Source organism: Hyla sarda, chromosome 1 (genome assembly GCF_029499605.1).
Source record: "Hyla sarda isolate aHylSar1 chromosome 1, aHylSar1.hap1, whole genome shotgun sequence".
Taxonomy (NCBI): Eukaryota; Metazoa; Chordata; class Amphibia; order Anura; family Hylidae; genus Hyla; species Hyla sarda.
Genome location: NC_079189.1, coordinates 187,337,446 through 187,352,692, shown reverse-complemented (window position 1 = coordinate 187,352,692; position 15,247 = coordinate 187,337,446). Strand labels below are relative to the sequence as shown.

The 15,247-nt window shown below is 40.8% G+C and overlaps 1 protein-coding gene across 11 annotated transcripts in view; it reads left to right on the top strand.

Annotated features, from left to right (window-relative positions):
• Positions 1-15,247, top strand: part of PDE5A (phosphodiesterase 5A) — a 352,640-nt gene that overhangs the window by 102,040 nt on the left and 235,353 nt on the right. For 2 of the 11 annotated variants that reach the window (XM_056565868.1, XM_056565862.1), the window contains exon 1: positions 6-481. The exons of 7 other annotated variants lie outside the window; for them this stretch is intronic. In XM_056565868.1, coding sequence (XP_056421843.1) covers positions 336-481 — 146 coding nt within the window. In that variant the 5' untranslated portion in view covers positions 6-335. Of the gene's footprint in view, positions 1-5; positions 482-7,041; positions 7,087-15,247 lie in introns of those variants that run through there. 2 more of the 11 variants (XM_056565936.1, XM_056565887.1) reach the window with 2 other exon arrangements.

Below are 15,247 nucleotides of genomic sequence, written 5' to 3'. Positions count from 1 at the left end.
AAGGAGGGGCAAAGGGGGCATTATTTGGGCAGAGCACATGGGCATGGTCCATAGAGGCACAGGAGGCAATGCTAACAGCTGTGTGCACATTGGACAGCAGCCTGCACTGATGTCATGAGGGGCACAAGGTGGGCACAACAGGTGAGAAGGCTTGTGTGGCGGTGTGGTGTCCATATACCTGTGTGCATGTATTCTAGTGATGGATGACGCCCCGCAGTCCGGCCAGTGCAGGGGGACTTGTCAGTGCACTTCCGTCTGCCGGGGTGGATGTCTTTAGGAAGTTGTGGGAAGCTTCAGCATAGACAGTGATAACACGGCGCTCTATACAGCTCGTCATGTGGCGGCGGAGAAAGCTCGGACACGACGCCTCAGTCAGCGCTGCCCCCGAACCGGGCGCCCGGGATGATACCAAGCAGGACTTTACTTCGGCTCCGTGTGGTAACTCCGACGACAGCTCCGCGCATGTGCAGTGCTCCCTACAGTAAGTGCTCCCAGAGTACTGGGGGGGGACAATAGACAGGGTAGTAAGTGGCACTGCAGCTAGTCCTGTGCCCGCCTCACACTCACCTACTACACTACATGTACAATAGGGACCAGCTGTGTGTGTGGGGAGTCCATGAGTGGGGTTCACTTACTTCTTGAGGGACTGTACATGATGTGTCCTAATAAGGAGAGGAAAGAGCTGCCTGGTCCTGGTCTCCCTCACATGAAGTTATGGGGGACTACAAGAACACAACACACCATATACTTTCCCATGTTTATGTCGCTTCACAATCAACGTTCTTTTTTTTTTTTTTTTTTAATGCTGCCAAGTTTTCGCTTCAGGCTACGCAACAAATATGCGGAACATTAACCCCTTCCATGCAGCGTACAGCGAAGAGATAGCCTGGCATCTGGGTTCACTTTGTTTTCTCAGATTATTCGACCATATTTAGAGATAACTGCGCTTGTCGAAAAGCGTTCCTCTTATCTGTGAATGCTGTCACTTATTGGGGACAGATAGTCGGGGTAGATGGGATCACTCGGGCAGTCGATAGGTGTCGAGGCCATTTTATCGCTATTTGTCGCCGGATAAATTGAAATAGAATTAAAAGTGAGGGCAATATGGAAAAGTCTGTGTAATTTTTCATATAGCAATGAACGTCGCTCCGCTATACCGTCAGAGTAACCAAGTGTCCCCTACGCTGCGTTACTCTTTACCGCCACATTTTTTCAGGGTTTTCCGCAAGCTTCAGGCTGGGTTCAGACATAGGGTCTATGTTTAAGAGATCGCTGTTTGTAGCCCAAACCAGTGGGACTAAGTATAGGTTAAGTATACTGGAAAAATGCACCACATTTTTTTTTCTATAGTTTGGCTAAAAAATGCCAGCGTCAGTGTTTCCGAAACAGGGTTCTTCCAACTGTCGCAAAACTACAACTCCCAGCGTGCTCAGACAGCCTTCTGCTGAAATGTAACTGTCAGTGTTTCCAAACCAGGGTGCCTCCAGCTGTTGCTAAACTACAACTCCCATTATGCCCAGACAGCCGCCTTCTGAAAAAATGCTATCCGTGTGTTTCCCAACCAGGATGCTTCCAGTTGTTGCACAACTACAACTTCCAGCATGCCCAGACAGCCTTCTGCTAAAAAGTTACGATCGGTGTGTTTCCCACCTAGGGTGCCTCCAGCTGTTGCTAAACTACAATTCCAAGTATGCCCAGACTGCCACCTTCTGAAAAAATATTATCGGTGTCAGTGTTTCCCAACCAGGGTGCTTCCAGCTGTTGCAAAACTCCAATTCCCAGCTATTTTACTATAGTCAGTGTTTCCGAAACGGAGTGCTTCCAACTGTTGCAACACTCTAACTCCCAGCATGCTCAGACAGCCTTCTGCTGAAAAGTTACTATCAGTGTTTCCCAACCAGGGTGCCTCCAGCTGTTGTAAGACTACAACTCCCAGCAAGCGCAGACAGCCTTCTGCTGAAAAGTTACTATTAGTGTTTCCCAACCAGGGTGCCTCCAGCTGTTGTAAGACTACAACTCCCAGCAAGCGCAGGCAGCCTTCTCCTGAAAAGTTACTATTAGTGTTTCCCAACCAGGGTGCCTCCAGCTGTTGTAAGACTACAACTCCCAGCAAGAGCAGACAGCCTTCTGCTGAAAAGTTACAATTAGTGTTTCCCAACCAGGGTGCCTCCAGCTGTTGCTAAACTACAATTCCCAGTATGCCCAGACTGCCATCTTCTGAAAAAATATTATCGGTGTCAGTGTTTCCCAACCTGGGTGCTTCCAGCTGTTGCAAAACTCCAATTCCCAGCTTGCCCGGACAGCCTTCGGCTGTCCGTGCATGCTGGAAGTTGTAGTTTTGCAACAGCTGAAAGCACCCTGGTTGGGAAACACTGACGCCGATAACATTTTACTATCATTTTACTATAGTCAGTGTTTCCAAAACGGAGTGCTTCCAGCTGTTGCAACACTACAACTCCCAGCATGCTCAGACAGCCTTCTGCTGAAAAGTTACTATTAGTGTTTCCCAACAAGGGTGCCTCCAGCTGTTGCTAAACTACAATTCCCACTATGCCCAGACTGCCGCCTTCTGAAATTTTTTTTATCTGTGTCAGTGTTTCCCAACCAGGGTGCTTCCAGCTGTTGCAAAACTACTACTCCCAGCTTGCCCAGACAGCCGAAGGCTGTCCGGACATGCTGGAAGTTGTAGTTTTGAAACAGCTGGAAGCACCCTGGTTGGGAAACACTGATTTGTGTGTTTAATGTACCATGCCTGCTGGGTTTTTATCCTTAAATCACAACTATGATTAAAACAATGGTAAAGAAAAAAACAATAAAGGACAATAGAAAATGATCTGAGAGCTTTCCCTGGACCGTATTCGAAGCCTTTGATATCGCAGACATGAATAGAATTGCTGATTCTAGCTATAAATACACTGTTTTTATTATTGCCTTTATATGGAATCACTTTATAACTTTTTTTTTTCTGTAACTTGTATTACACTACTTAGTGATGTCGTTTTTACATCACAGACCTTGCTATGCTGTTATTAGACGTGGAGTCCCTGCTATCTGCTCCTGTCAGCACCGATTCTTTTCGGGCACTCAGATTTCAGAGGAATCGATGAGGTTTTTTGAAGGCGGTGACAGGTTCTGGATAATGGTTTCTAAATGGTTCCAGGGAAGCTTCTTTCCTTGCAATCTGCAGCCTCGGAGCATGCACGGAGCGGTTTGCATGCCTGTGTAGCATGCAGGCTGAAATCTGAGATGATCCTGAAGATTGCTAGATCAGATTAATTATTGACTAACATTAGTAAAGCGTTGCTTTTAACCACCTGCTTCCCTAAAACCATCTGTGCCAGCTACCTCGAAAAACATATGGAAAAACTCTCATATCCATATCCTAGTACAGAATCCTTTGTAGATTCCTTCTACAAAAGAGCTGATCATGTTTGGAAACCCTGGATTGAGAGATGTTAAAACATTTATATAGCTCTATCTACTATTAGTTATTTTTATTTATTATTTTTTTTTATAATTTTTTTATTTATATAGCACCTTTTATTTTCCTGCAGTGCAGTTCAGTGTGATGGATAAAAGCCAAGGCTGTTTTCACACTATAAAAATACTTCCGTTATAAACGTCCGTCATAAAAATCTTGAAAATCGTCCATTAAACGGCCGTTAGAAAATCTAATTATAGTCTAGGGGATTTTTCTAATAGCCGTTTTAACCCGTTATCGCCGGTTATTAATAACTGTCGTTATTTTGTGACGGGCGATAGTAACGGGAGAAATAGTGCATGCACTATTTCTCCCATTCATTCGCCCGTCACAAAATAACGGCTGTTATTAATAACCGGCGAAAACGGGTTAAAACGGCTATTAGAAAAATCCCATAAACTAGAATGGGATTTTCTAACGGCCGTTTAACGGATGATTTTCGAGATTTTTATGGCGGGCGTTTATAACGGAAATATTTTTATAGTGTGAAAGTAGCCTAAGAGTAAAAATAGCTGCCTAGTATTTCATATGGCTGATGAGATAGTGTATGGTACGATGTAAAGCCATAATAGTGCTGTCCTACAATGTCTATTTCTATATATCTACTGTACTTCTATATGTTTCCATTTTCATATAGGGGCACATAGTTTTTTTTTCCAAGAGATTTTTATATCGTTCCAGCAGAAAAAAATTGTATTGCATGTTCCATGGGACTCTCTATGAATAGAGGTATTTCGTCTTTGGGTGACTATCTCCATATAGATAGAACCTGTTGAGAAGCTCACAGCATCTGTTTGGCTCTATACTAAGGAGCAGTATGGCCAGAACTGTGTGTAAGAGCCCTTATTGCAGTGTTTTTCAGCCAGTGTGCCTACAGCTGTTGCAAAACTACAACTCCCAGATGCTGGGAATTATAGCTTTCCAGCAACTGGAGGCATACTGGTTGGGAACACTGCCTTATTGTGATCTCCTAATAAGAAATAACTCATTTATGAGTAACATAGTATCCTCAATATATGTAAATCATTTTCAGAATAGAATTGTTGATATAAATTAGTCCTGACAGGAACTTTAATTTAATTTTGTTAAAGGAAAATAGTCGTCTCTCTGTAAGGATTGCTGCATTTCTGAAGAATGCTGCAGTGATGCTTATGTAATGTCATCACTGATTCTCCAAGTTATTTGTTTAATTGATGAATGTCATCTGGCTTGTATAAAATACTTCTATAATAAAAGGAGTTGTCCAGATAAAATATATATAAATATATATTGCAAAGAGCCTGCTGGGTGCTGAAAAATAAGAAATGATGGGTGCTGCTCTTGGTCCCAGGCTTTTGGTACCCTATAAAGCCAGTTACTGGCCAGAACAATGACCCACCTCAGTCAGTGATTGGATGAGAGGACAGTTCCTGCAAGGTCAGCATATCATCAGATGCAGGAAAAAGCTGAGCGCATCAAGGACCAGGTAGCGCCAGGGGATTGGGGCAGGTGAGTATGCTTATATTTTTGCAGCACCTGGAATCTTTTGTACAAAAATATTTGTCCCTGGATAATCCCTTGAAGGTTAAAGTGTCCCTGTTACTTGAAAACACTTTACTCCCTGGCTCCCAGCAATATATAGATTTTTTTTCTTTACACTGCTCCATTCTAAGTCTATGGGGCTGCAGGACAAAGTTCGATACGAGTCGAAGATTAAATGGCGACTCTCATTAAAACTAATTTTTGCTGTTGCACTCCTTATGGTAAATAAAAAATATCTCTAATATACTTTGGTTAAAAAAAATGAAGTTTTCTATGTTTTATTTGTGCTTAAAAAAGCTCAAGAGCACATTTCCCCCATCTTATACACAGACTTAGGACCGAAGCCCAAACACAGGAAGTGCAGCCTGGAGTGCTGAGGGGAGGGGGGGGGTGTCCAACCAACAGCATATGGCAGTTAAGTGTGAGAGGAGCTATGATTGGATGGGGCTGGACCCCCCCCCCCCCCCCCTCAGTACTCCAGGCTGCACTTTCTGTGTTTGGACCTTGGTCTTAAGTCTGTGTATAAAATGGGGGGAAATGTGCTCTTGAGCTTTTTTAAGCACAAATAAAACATAGAAAACCTCATTTTTTTAAACAAAGTATATTAGAAATATTTTTTATTTACCATAAGGAGTGCAATATAAAAAATAAATTTTAATGAGAGTTACCCTCTCTTTTCCTGGCTCGTTCTCTTGATATGTGGGGGTAAGAGCACTAAGACCCAGACCAATCAAAACTTTGGACATTTTCTTACAACATGCCAAGAGTTTTTTTCAAGTGACCATTTCATTTAATAAAGGATTTTCTGACTTTTATTCACTCTTTGGGTTAAAAACATAAAAAAGAAGCAATATTTGCTAAAATCATCTGCACCATATTCAGCACTTCCACCTTAGTCCTTCCGACTGGCTTATTTTTTTTACTTAGGACAGATCTCCAAGATGAAGAAATACTTTTTTATTTTTTTAACTTGTTTTGGCTTTGTTTACTTGGCTTCAGTGATGATCTATCTACCAGTGATGATCTATCTACCCATATGCATATGTCATGATAGGTCCATGATTGGTTACAGTGGTGACATGGGTATATTCTGTATACGGTCACGTCATAACTAAGTAACTAAAGCCCATAAGGGAGGACATAGATGGTGTTGCTGAAGGCAGCAGGGGAATAAACGGGCAAGCTTCCCAACTTTGTAGTATTTTAATGTAGTATATTAATGTATATTAATGTACTTTTTGTTTAACTTACTCACTAGGTATTAGGCTCAATTCATACCATGTTTTTAGTGCCCATTAGTCTGTTATCGAGGTGTACAGATGGGGCCCCCCATCTGTACAGATGTCCTGCAATCTGCTGTGCTATTCCATACAGAGGCATCTCAATAAAATTATAAAATGTATACTGTGTGGTGTCTGTTTTTTAACATGAGCATAGGGGTGATGTATACCCCTGAGTGACTATACAGTGGCATATATCGCAAGCAATTCTCCCAACTGTGAACTAACCCTTAGTGTGATGTCCTTAAAAGCGGCATTCTCCAAACTCAGAATTAGTATACTGTAGGTATACTGTAAATGTATCATCCTATAATTTTCTAGACTGGAAAAATTAGGTAGTAAGATTAGGTTGTGTTCTTATGCTGTGGTTACATTGTGTTTTCCTGCCATGTTTATTTACTGACAGCAAAGTGAAAAGTACAGTGAAACCTCTTTCAAGTAGCACCTCTGACAAATGTTCTGCTCCATCATATACTATGCATATTATCCATCTCTTTAAAGGAAATCTGTCATCAGTTTCACCTGCACTAACCTGTTGGTACAGAGAAGGTAGTGCAGGTGACACTGATGACATCTATACTTACCCGATCCCATTCCGTTCTCTGGTTCTCCCACTATCTTCTTCTGTATCGTCCGTTTTAGGGCTGACTTGGAGCATAGCTGGAGCTTCATGACATCACCGCTGCTGTTTGCTAGCAGCAGGACCCAGCAGAGAAGCATGAGCGGTGACGTCACGAAGCCCATGCTCCAAGTTGGCTCCAGAACAGAAGATATCGGGAGAACCAGAGAACAGAACAGGATCAGGTAAGTATGGTTGTCATCAGTAAGTCTGTCATCTGCACTACCTGTCTGTACTGATAGGTTAGTGGCAGCTTTAGGGTGAGATGTGTTCTGTCGCTTACTTCACATGGCTGTAACTCATGATCGCAGTTGGTCTCTGGAGTGTGACCTAGTCCAATTTTAATATGGAGAGAATTACAAAATATATATAATATAATATACAGCTGTTATTTTTGTATGTTGCTGTTGGAATAAACAGAATAATAAAGACTGAACTTTTCCCTATTTTCCTCTTGATGTCTGGACAACATGTCAAATATTTGTTCAAATGACAGTAACGCTTTTAAAAAAAATGTTTTTACTGAACATTTTTTCAAATGTAAGAAAGCAATTAAAGGAAGGGAAGGGTGTAGGGAAGGGTTTAGCTGGAACAGTATCAAAAACAAGCATAGCAAATAGACATCCGACAAGTCCTTAAGTCCAGAAGACGAACCCAGAATAACTGGAGCAAACCGAAGGGAAGGATGGAGGGTGACAAGTCTGGGCACCCGGAGCATTAGAAACCTGAGTACAAAATACTCAGGGGGATGAGTGGTATTTATCAAGATTTAGTGGATCTTTCCTGCCTATAGTCTGTTCTAGATATCAAGTGGTAAGCCTGAAGCAGTCCTTCAATTTTTGTCTGATGCTTGCAGGAAATAAGTGTAGGAATCTGGTCCATGCACGGTAAAAATGTTTTACCCATTTCTCCTTGAGCAGGGAAGATTCTATCCAGTCCATACAGAAAAGAAAATGAGTTTTTCAAGCAGAAAACAGATAGAGGGGAGTGAGTCAGATATCCAGCAGTGAAGTATGAATTTTAAGGCGGCTGCAGAGATATAGAAATAGTAGTTTTTCATGGATCAGTCTCAACAAGGAAGAATTTGGAGGAATGCTAAATATACACCAATAGGGGTAAGAAGGCAAGTCAGGCGGAGAATAGAGGCCATGTACACCCGAACCTGCTCCCAGAAGGGCCTAATAGAAGGGCAGGATTAAAAGCAGTGCAAGAGGTGGGCATGAGGGTCTCCGCATTTTGGGCATGAATGGTCCGTGGTGTTGCCAATGAGAAAACCCCTGTGTGGTGAGATATATGCCATGTGTGTCATTTTATAGTCCATCTCCCAGTAAAATGCTGAGGGAAGGTGTTTAGTCGCAGTCAGCAAGCCCTGCAGGATATCGTCAGATGTTATGTTGTCCAATATGGTTTCCAGTATGATGCTCGAGTAGTGTAATTTGCACGACAACATATGGTAGTGTTTAGTTATTTGTCCCGGGCAAAGCTGAGTTGTGGATAACAATAATATATATATTTTTTTTTATTTCACCAATGAAGTCAATAGGAAAAATCTCATGTCACTTAAAACTTAACATGCCACACAGACATATCAAAAGACTTAAAGGGGTAGTCCGCCGCTAGAAATTTTATCCCCTATCCAAAGGGTAGGGGATAAGATGTCAGATCGCCGCGGTCCCACTGCTGGGGACCCCCGGGATCCCCGCTGCGGCACAGCGCTATCATTATAGCACAGAGCAAGTTTGCTCTGTGCGTAATGACGGGCGATACGGGGGACGGAGCCGCGTGACGTCATGGTGCCGCCCCTCGTGACATCACGGCCCGTCCCCTTAATGCAAGTCTATGGGAGGGGGCGTGACGACCGCCACGCCCCCTCCCATAGACTTGTATTGAAAGGGGCGGGCCGTGACATCACGAGGGGCGGAGCCGTGACGGCCCCTGTACCGCCCGTCATTACGTGCAGAGCGAACAGCGGGACCGCGGCGATCTGACATCTTATCCCCTATCCTTTGGATAGGGGATAAAATGTCTAGGGGCGGAATACCCCTTTAATTGGTCCAGGTCTAAGCGCTTAGACACCCACCGATTGGGTGATATAGCTTGGAGACATATGTGGTTTTGTGCTTCACTCCTCGGCTTGCCCCTCAATCTTATTTTAGGAGAGGGCTTTATTGAAATAATTTGGATTGAGCGTGAATCCGAGCTATTTCTAACTTGCTTCCTGATTTGAAACCCTTTTGCTATATCCTCTTGGTTTGCTTTGGATGTAGAGGCAGAGTTGACAGAGGCAGAGAGAATGTGGTTCGTTGAGCAGTGGACCTTCATGTGTAGATCTGGAGTGAGGATGGAAAGAGAGTATGATAGGTTATGGGAGTAGTCTTTGGGATTAAGAATATGAAGCCTTTTTACAATACATTTTGTGGCAGTGACAGGTGAAAAGTGCTCAATCTTTTGTCCTTAACTTGACTTTTTTTTTTTAATCTGTGTACTGCATGGACTTTTACTTAACTCTAGTACTGGTTATGTATTCAGGGCAGCACAGTGCCCTACACAGTGCCCAGCACATACCTCCTGTATGGAAAACAGAGATGGTCACAGATGCATGACACTCTCCAATACAGTGAATAGCTCCCTTGGCTGTTGCTGCTGCAAGTGCCCCTCTAATATAAATGGTTTGCCAACGCACAATAATGCTTCATGATGTGTTTAGTGCTTAGAACAAACTTTTAAAGGGCTGCTACCACATTTACTGGAAAATGACAGCTTTTTACTGAATTCTGTGTTTGGCTTACCAACCCATGTCCTAGATTAGGACTCCCATACCAAACTCTAAGTCTCACAGACTGATTCTCTCTGGGATCACGAGGTATAAAACCCCTTATCTTTGAACCTCCCTACTAGTGTACCGTATATTGTAAAACATCACATGTATTAATATCCATTAAAATTAGTTCCACTAATAGTTAAAACCACAGATTACAGTCCACTTATCAATATTAATGGAATGTGAGGAATAAAGACTTGGCAATGCCCGTTGGTTACATATGCCATATGGAGGCTATGCAACAAACACTCTGTCTACACAAGGTGATCTCGTATTAGCGGTGTGTAAAACAATAATCCACAAGAAGAAAATATGCCAGAAACATCACGATTTCACAAGAGTTACTTCCCGATGTGCAGTGGAGAGCGGAGATTAGCAAGGAGGTCTCACCTGGGCAACGGAGACCTGTTTCATGCCCGTACGCGTTTCCCTCAGGCCCCCTGGTGATGTCATTACTACTATTTTGTAGTACTACTGATAAGATTACTTTTTTTCAATATACATAAAAAATTTTACATTTTTAAAAATAAAAAATTAACCCCTTAACGACCATGGACGTATGGACGTATATTTACGTCTGTGGCCGGCTCCCGCAATAACCCACAGTCACCCGGTGACGGTCCCGGCATATCGGGTCAGTCCCAGCATTTAACTGAAGGCGGGGCTACCAACCCTTTTAGATGCGGTGTTCAAAGTTGAACACTACATCTAAAATAAAAGTAAAACCTTCCCGTCCTTTTCAGCGGGGCTGATCAGGACCACCGCAGTGAAAATGTGGTGTCCTGATCAACTAGGATGCGAGCAGAGGGTTTCTCACCTTTCTCCGGCACATCCGATCGGCGATTGATAGCTCCAAGCCTGAGATTCAGGCTTGAGCAATCGACTGCCGATAACACTGATCAATGCAAAACTATGGCTTTGCAGTGAACAGTGCTGGCAATCAGTGTATGCAGTGTTATAGCCCCCTATATAACATTGCAAAAAAAAAAAAAAAAGTGTCAAAAAAAAAAATTAATAAATGTGATTTAACCCTTTCCCTAATAAAAGTTCAAATCACCCCCCTTTTCCCATAAAAAAAAAACCCCATGTAAATAAAAATACATATAAACATATGTGGTATCGCCGCGTGCATAAATTTCCAAACTATAATAAAATATCATTAATTAATCCGCAGGGTCAATGGCGTACGCGCCCCAAAAAATTCCAAAGTCCAAAATAGCATATTTTTGGTCACTTTTATCATGAAAAAATGAATAAAAAGCGATCAAAAAGTCTGATCAATACAAAAATAGTACCGCTAAAAACTTCAGATCACGGAGCAAAAAGTGAGTCCTCATATCGTCCCATACGGAGAAAAATAAAAATTTACAAAATGGCATTTGTTTTTTCAATTTCGTCGCACAATGATTTTTTTTTTCCATTTCGCCGTAGATTTTTGGGTTGAATTTTTGGGTTATGATTTTGAAAAGGTGAGGAGGAAAAAATTAAAGGGGCAAAAATGGAAAAACCTGTGGTCCTTAAGGGGTTAAAATAGCTGCCACTAGGGGTCATCTATCTTTATGCAGACAGACTACTCTGTATTTTGCAGCATACTGAATGCCGGCCATAAAGTGTGTTGGTATCCAGTATAGGAGATCACCATTGCACCACTACAGCCTTCAGCTGTTTCTAAACTACAACTCCCATGATGGGAGTTGTAGTGTAGCAACAGCTGGGGGTACAATCTTTGTAAAACTCTGTGTTAGAGCTGTGTATTCTCCAGCTGTGTGCCTCCAGCTCTTGCATAACTACTGACAAAGAATGTGTGGGGATGCTGGGAGTTGTAGTTTTGCACCAGCTAAAGGCGACACTGCTCTATCACAGTGCTTTACAAATACTGCAACTCCAGCTGTTGCAAAACTTCAACTCCCAGCATGCTTGAACAGCCAAAGCTTTCTCTGACTCCTGAATGACAAAGAAGCTGATCAGACATTCAGGAGTCTGTGAAAGCTGAATTACACACATAGTGACAGCTATGTTGATTAGCATCCAGCTTTACAGATAGAAAATGTATGCATAAAAACTACTGTGCAGTGATTTGCAGACTGCCCAGATTTAGAGCAGATGAGTGATCCACAGTGAGGGAGAGATGGACAAGTCCCCTCCACAGGGCAAGAACACAAAGCAAGTGAGCAACATATAAATGCTATTTGTTAGAGATATATAAGTCCTAGACACATAAAAATTATATGTACATGATCAGGATTAGGTACTGAGTAACATCACTTTTTTTTGGCACTATGACAGGTACACTTTGGGGGGGGGGGTGGATTTATGAAGGTTTGAAGGCAGTTTTCTGGTGTAAAAAAAGTCACTAGTTTTTGCGCAAGCTAACATTTGAGCAAAAATTATAACTCTCTGCACCATGCTTGCCTATTTATGTGAAAATAGCCTCCAACAGCCCAGCAGATTAACTGCAGATTATAGCAGTGATTGCTGTAAATTATATCTGTAATCTGCATTAGTTAATAGCTGACCTAAAATTTCAGTCCAATTAGGCATGGCCAGCCAAACTTATTAAAGTGGTATTCTATCTTTACCTTCCCATTAAAAAACAAAATATAAAACTCCTACCCATACTCCAGCACACATGCTGAGAGTTTAAAAAAAACTAATCGGGAATTTGTATAATCCATGGCCCTGTACAAGCCCTGTGGTACTTTCCAGTTTGGGGAAGTGACATCACATGCTTGCTCAGCCAATCAGCAGCTGAGGCGGGATGTCACTGCAGCCGCTGATTGTCTAAGGAGGTGTGTGACCTCATGTCCCTGAACTCAATAGCAGCGCACAATAGGAACCAGAGCTCCATGATACTGGTGGCGAGACGGGAGCGAGGAAGGTTAGTGTGTGTTTTTTTTAATTAATTTATTTTAATAAACCCCTTCCTGAACATTTATGTAAAAAACCACTTCACTACTTTATTTATTCTCAATGGGGCTTCTGAACATTGCTGAATACAAAACTTGGCAACATTACTTAAAGGGGAACTCCGGTGGACACAAGTGGAAAACAAATGTGTTCAAATCAACTGGTGCCAGAAAGTTTTGGAAAATACTGCTATTTCAAAATCTTAATCCTTCTAGTACTTATCAGCTGCTGTACACTACAGAGAAAATTGTGTAGTTCTTTTCAGTCTGACAACAGTGCTCTCTGCTGATACCTTTGTCCGTGGACAGTTCCTGACAAGGACAGAGGTGTCAGTAGTGAACACTGTAGTCAGACTGGAAAGAACTTCACAAATTTCTCTGTAGTTTATCTGTAGTATACAGCAGCTGATTAGTACTGGAAGGGATAAGATTTTTTAAATGGAATTCATTTACAAATCTGTTTAACTTTCTGGCACCAGAGTTTTCCTTTAACCTGTTGGGGACGGGGGTACGGGGGGGGGGGGGGGGGATACTTGGGAGCTATAACATTGCAAAAAAAAAAAAGTGTAAAAAAAAAAGTTAATAAATGTGATTTAACCCCTTCCTTAATAAAAGTCTGAATCACCCCCCTTTTCCCATAAAAAAAACTATGTAAATAAAAATAAATATAAACATATGTAGTATTGCCACGTGCGTAAATGTCTGAACTATAAAAAGATATCATTAATTAAACCGTAAAAAAATTCCAATGTCCAAAATAGCATATTTTTGGTCACTTTTTATACCATAAAAAATGAATAAAAATGAATAAAAGTGATCAAAAAGTCAGATCAAAACAAAAATAGTACCGATAAAAACTTCAGCTAACACTGCAAAAAATTAGCCCTCATATATCCCAGTATGCGGAAAAATAAAAAAGTTATAGGGGTCAAAAAGGACATTTTTAAATGTATTAATTTTCGTGCATGTAGTTATGATTTTTTCCAGAAGTACGCCAAAATCAAACCTATATAAGTAGGGTATCATTTTAATCGTATGGACCTACAGAATAAAGATAAGGTGTCATTTTTACCGAAAAATGTACTTCGTAGAAACGAAAGCCCCCAAGAGTTCCGAAATTCAATTTTTTCTTCAATTATGTCGCACAATGATCTTTTTTTAGTTTTCCAGTAGATTTTTGGGTAAAATGACGGATGTCATGACAAAGTAGAATTGGTGGCGCAAAAAAAAAGTCATCATATGGCTCTGTAGGGGCAAAATTGAAAGGGTTATGATTTTTAAAATGTGACTAGAAAAAAATGAAAGTGGAAAAACCCTCCGTCCCAAAGGGGTTAAGCACTATTCACATGTATGTTTTGTTAGGATTTTTTGTACTTTAAATGGGCATTGTCACATTAAAAACTTGACATGTTGTAGAGACGTATCCACAGTTTTGATCGGTCTGGGTCTGAGTGTTTAGACAAAAACCTATAGCTAGAACTAGCTAGGAAAGAAGAGCATTTTAAGTGAGACAAACTTACAGTATATGTCACACAGGTGCACATTAAATTCACACTGTTCATGAAGTAGTATAAATATGGCAATATAAAAGTTATGTAGGTTTGTTTGTTTTACACAATAAAAAGTTTATTTTTACAAAAGAAATATAGAAAAATAATAATTTGTTGAAGTATAATTTCAAGACCTTTTAAAGGGGTACTCCGGTGGAAAACTTTTTTTTTTAATCAACTGGTGCCAGAAAGTTAAACAGATTTGTAAATTACTTCTATTAAAAAATCTTAATCCTTCCAGTACTTATTAGCTGCTGAATACTACAGAGGAAATTCTTTTCAATTTGGAACACAGTGCTCTGTGCTAAATCACGAGCACAGTGCTCTCTACTGACATCTCTGTCCATTTTAGGAACTGTCCAGAGCAGCATATGTTTGATATGGGGATTTTCTCCTACTCTGGACAGTTCCTAAAATGGACAGAGATGTCAGCAGAGAGCACTGTGCTCGTGATGTCAGCAGAGAGCTCTGTGTTCCAAAAGGAAAATAATTTCCTCTGAAGTATTTAGCAGCTAATAAGTACTGAAAGGATTAAGATTTTTTAATAGAAGTAATTTACAAATCTGAACGTTCTGGCATCAGTTGATTAAAAAAAAATAATAATAATTTCCACTGGAGTACCCCCTTTAACATTTCTATTTTTCAGTTCACAGAGGGCTTATTTTTGAATGACTTTTTTTCATAGATACCAATTTTAGTTTAATAACTTTTGAATTATTTTTATTGTATTTTGTTTTGGAGGTTTAACAACTATGACTTTATTATTTGTGTCAAAACAGTTACAGAAATACAAAATGATTACGGTATATTGTTTTTTTTTTTTTTTTACTACTATTTTTTAAATACTCCTCCACCTGAAATAGGTCTAAGGTGTTAAAATCCATACTGCTTGTATATTTTTGCACCAAATAAGGCTGTGTTCTTACATGCTGTTGAATCCAGGTATCTAAAACCCCATCCCCATATGTTTACCAATGGCTGTGAAATTGGTAAACGAATGGGGCCATGCTTTCACAAGAATATGTTCAGAAGGCGGAATATCTGCACAGAATTTGACCAAAGAATTTAG